The sequence below is a fragment of the Myotis daubentonii genome, chromosome 16 (genome assembly GCF_963259705.1).
Source record: "Myotis daubentonii chromosome 16, mMyoDau2.1, whole genome shotgun sequence".
In the NCBI taxonomy this organism is placed as follows: Eukaryota; Metazoa; Chordata; class Mammalia; order Chiroptera; family Vespertilionidae; genus Myotis; species Myotis daubentonii.
Genome location: NC_081855.1, coordinates 8,273,267 through 8,277,457, shown reverse-complemented (window position 1 = coordinate 8,277,457; position 4,191 = coordinate 8,273,267). Strand labels below are relative to the sequence as shown.

At 52.4% G+C, this 4,191-nt stretch overlaps 1 protein-coding gene across 1 annotated transcript; it reads right to left on the bottom strand.

Annotated features, from left to right (window-relative positions):
- Window positions 1-727: 727 nt before the first annotated feature.
- On the bottom strand, window positions 728-1,543 carry LOC132218595 (phosphofurin acidic cluster sorting protein 2-like). Its single transcript, XM_059670010.1, has one exon. The coding sequence runs from the start codon at window positions 1,541-1,543 to the stop codon at window positions 728-730; it is 816 nt and encodes a 271-aa protein (XP_059525993.1).
- Between the last annotated feature and the right edge of the window lie 2,648 nt (window positions 1,544-4,191).

Sequence of the window (4,191 nt, the reverse complement as noted above, 5' to 3'; positions counted from 1 at the left end):
TTTTATTTTAAATAAGTATTCTTTTACTCAATCATATAAGAAAAATACACTAAAATTCAAAGTATGTGTAAGATAAACAATTTTTTTTATATTGCTGTTATCAGGGAGGGGAAAGCCCTCCTGCCATAGCAGCTGACACATGCTGTGGCCCAGGACCTGGGACCACAAGCCTCAAAGGAGAGGAGGACAGTGGCCTGTATCCTCCAGATGATGGTGCTGAAGGCTGCCTGGACCTCAGGCTTGGAGCAGGTGCACACCTCGCCAGCATGTGTTGCTGCAGGACTCAGCCAGGAACTGCCCCTGCCAGTCAGAGGCATTGAGGAGAGGGTGTTCTCGGCAGCTAGTTGTCAGAGATGAGGATGCTGTTTAGCTGATCATACACTGTCATCCTGGGGATCTGCAGCTGGCTCAGTCGGTCAGGACAGTGCTTGTCCAGGCTGTTGACCTGCCTTTGTGTGGCTGTGCCACTTGTCGCTCCTTCTGGGATGTGCTCCAGCCCCAGCAGCCCACCTGCTGCCCAGAGGATCTGGGGGAGGGGATGAGGAGAGACTCGGTTTGCTGATGTGCCCGCTGATTTCTAGCATCTCATCCTGTCACGTTGGTTGGATTTGGCTGCTCCTTCTGGCTCCGGCACTGTGGATGGTCTAGATCTCCCTCTGAGAGCCGGGGTAACATAGGTCTTCCTAGAATGGCCTGAGCCAGGGATTTGGGGTACTGAGGACAACTCTCATGATCTACTGTCGCTAATGTTCTCAACCGAATCACACAGCACATTGAGGTCATCGTCCTCCTCGGTGACATTCCCCCAAGACGCCTGCTCCAGGCTCAGTTCTTCCTCCCACAGTTTCTCCCTACGCAGCCACGCGCCAACCTTCTTGATGGCATATTGTTCCCTTGTCATGGGTGGCACACTTCCTCCTCCTTGGAGCTGCTTTTTGGACTCCGCAAAGTCAAAATCCTCCTCCTCTTGGTCCTGCCAGAGCCTGGGATCACGGCTAGCCTGATGGTCAGAGTAACTAAAGCTGGACTTGGCTTTGGGGCCAGCCTGCCGGGTGCTGTCCTCCACTTCCATGGGCTGGCTGGACAAGGAGGAGATGCTGACCTCAGCCACATGGGCAGATGTCTCCGTGATGCTGCTATGGAGGCTCAGCATCTGGCCGCCCTGGAGGGGTCGCAGCATCAACTCAGCCATGTTGATGGTGCCCATGGCGAGTGTCTTATACCCCATGAGGGCCTGGGTGCTGAGGCGCTGCTTCTGCTGCAGGAGGACCTGCAAGGTGCTGCCTTTCCTCTTGAGGGAGTGGGGGTACTGCAGGGAGAAGGTCAGCGCCAGGTCGGTCTGCACTTGACCACTGGGGGGCAGCAGGATCTCATCCGACCTCAAGATGGTCTTGCAGCCCTGGATCTTCACACTGATGACCACACCCCTGACCTCCTTCTCCAGCTCCCTGTAGATCAGCAGCTTGTTTAAGGCGAGGCTGCACTGCCGAGGCACACAGGTGGGGCTGGAGCAGTCCACCTCCCAGGTAGCAAAGATGTTCATCGGCACCTGAGTGTTGAGTACAGCGGGCATGCTGTCCAGGCCTGCAGCCGCAGGCCCCATAGAGGCCTTATTTGCACCCTGTGTTGGGACAGAGGGGGCACATAGCATCAGGGTCAGCTCATAAACTGCCAGGTGGGTTGGAGGCTACAGCTCAGACTGAACCCCAAGCACTCAGGGATTGGTAGCTGGAGGTGGGGCAAGAGTGATCACAGAGACCACATGCTAACCTGGCGGCCTTGCAAACTCAGAGACCTAAAGTAACCACAAAGGATGATCCGAAATTAAAGTGTTTTTTAAACTACTTGTAAAAGCAGTGTATGGTGGGGAGTCATGTCCCAGGCTGTCATCTTCCCTGACAAAGGTCAATCTTTACCTTAACTGAGCTTGTCTATTGTCTTTTTGAATCTACAGCAACATATTTTTGTAATGTCAAAGTAATTTTCCTTCTTTCAGAACACTCAAAGCACAGGCATCATTCTGCAAAGACCACAAATCCGCTTATTGTCACTGAGTTCATTGTTGACTGTTAACTATCCTGCTCACACCTATGTAAAAGAAGTATGTGTCTATCATTTTACCTTTTATCCAACCCCAGAGATTCCCTGCTTTGATTTCTCCTGCCTCCCTAATCTATCACCAATGGATTTCATGCAACCCACACAAGTCTCCTCTTTTGATTGTAATGTATAAATCAAGGTGCAAAACTGCCATTCACTGGAGCATTACTATCTCATTCGGTTGAGATTTTGCTTCAGCGCAATTGTTTACACTTTGGCTCAGAGAAACTCTGAAAAATTCTTCACAGGTTTTCATGTTTTCTACATGAACAAGAGAAAAGGTTCTTGGCGGAATCGACTTGGAGGTGAGTTATGATGAGACACATAAGTATCTTATTCATTTTCTTAGCAGAGAATGGACAGCACCTCCTGGTGTGAACAATGTCAACCTGGGATTTCTGACAGAACATCCCATTCTGAGATGGAAACACACAGGCTTTTCCAGGGGTGGGAGGGTCTGGATATTAGGACAAGTGGGGTGTTCAGGGCAGCACCCTTGACATGGCACAGGAGGGGATCATGTCCAGATCCCACAGCAGTGAACAGTTGGATCGCCAGCCCTGATAACAGGTCCCCCTCTCGGTATGTTGTGCATCCCAGGGAGGCCCCAGCTCCTGACCTGGAGGGACCACAGGGATGTGGTCCTCGGGGCAGCAAAGGGCAAAGCAAGAGACTTGGTACCTTGAGCCCCATGTCCTTTTTGGAAAAGCATCCCTACTCATCATGATGGTGTGTAAGAGTGGGAGAAGGTGTGTAAGCATTGTCAGACCGACGTGGACAGTTGGAGATGGGTGTTAAAAAGGGAACGTTTGTAGAGAAATTCGAAAATACACTTGACTGAGCATGAGGTGAAATGGTACAAAGTCTCTCTTCTGATATTCCTAAAACTTTGTGGGCAGTGACTTTGCATCTCATCTGAAAGATGACGGACAGTGAGAGTGGGTTGGGAGGAGGAGATGGAGAGCCAGATTACTTTGGAAAATGGAATCCAGGATGGATCTTGAGAGAATAACAGGGCAGCTTCTGGAACCCAGGGACCCCTTTGACTGCATGGGGTCCTGGAGTCGGGGGCACCTCAGCACCTGCACTCACCCTGGGGCCATGCTGCTCACTGGAGCATGTATGGGGCACCTGTGCGTCCTGCAGGGGCAGGGAGTTGAGGACCCCTTCTTTCAGCTCCTCGCCATTCTCCTGCGTGGGGCTCTGTGAAGACAGTTCCCAGTCACCAGGGGGAAAGCCTCAGGGCCCTGTTTTGCTGGTTCTGTGACCCCTGGGTCCCTCCACTGCCGACACACACACAGTGTGATGAACTCAGACCTCCCCTGCAGAGGAAAATGTCTGACAGCCAGAGGGCTAGGAGTGTCATTGGCACAGATAAGGGACCCTGCTGGAAGCCCATCTCCACCTGCCTGCCCTGTCCTGGGGTCTGAACACAGCAGGACCTCTAGGAGATTCACTGCCCCAAAAGCTGTTCCTGCCCCCAGGCTTCTCCCTTCAGGTCCTTCTTCCCACCACATCGAGGGGAGGGGATGTGGGCTGCACAGGGATCGCACACAGAGGTCGCCTGGTCTGAATGGGTCTGACCCAGGCCACCTTGTGTTACCTGAGGCCATGTTTTTGGACAAGGCCAGATACGTCTGGAACGAGGGTTGAACCAACGTCGGCACCGTCTCCAAAAGCTCTCACTGCGGGGTCTCCCGAAGCAAGAGCACCAATCACGGGGAAAACAGCAAGAGAACATCTTGCTCTGCCAAATGCCTCTTGGCAAGTGAGCTACCTGCTGGGCTAAAATGTGGGTGCCTGGTTACGGGAGTTCAAAGTTCTATTGGATAGTGACCTCATACCTGGGATTGTCTTCCCTGAGTCCCCTCATCTCATGACAGCTATGCAAGTAGTCCTGTGGGCTGCTGTCTGCAGACCCCTCTTCTCCATGAAGCCCCTTATCTGTACACAGTGACACCAACACACCCCCAGCTCTCTAGGAGCTCTGTGTGCAGCCAGGGTGCCAGAGTTGAGGAAACCGACCTGAGCTCAGACTCAACCTCTCATTCTTTACTCTTCTTGATCCTGGAGAAGTCATTGTGCCTGTCA

Excerpts from the sequence above, each read along its gene's own strand:
- LOC132218595 (XM_059670010.1), bottom strand. The coding sequence starts at position 1,543 with ATGAACATCTTTGCTACCTGGGAGGTGGACTGCTCCAGCCCCACCTGT.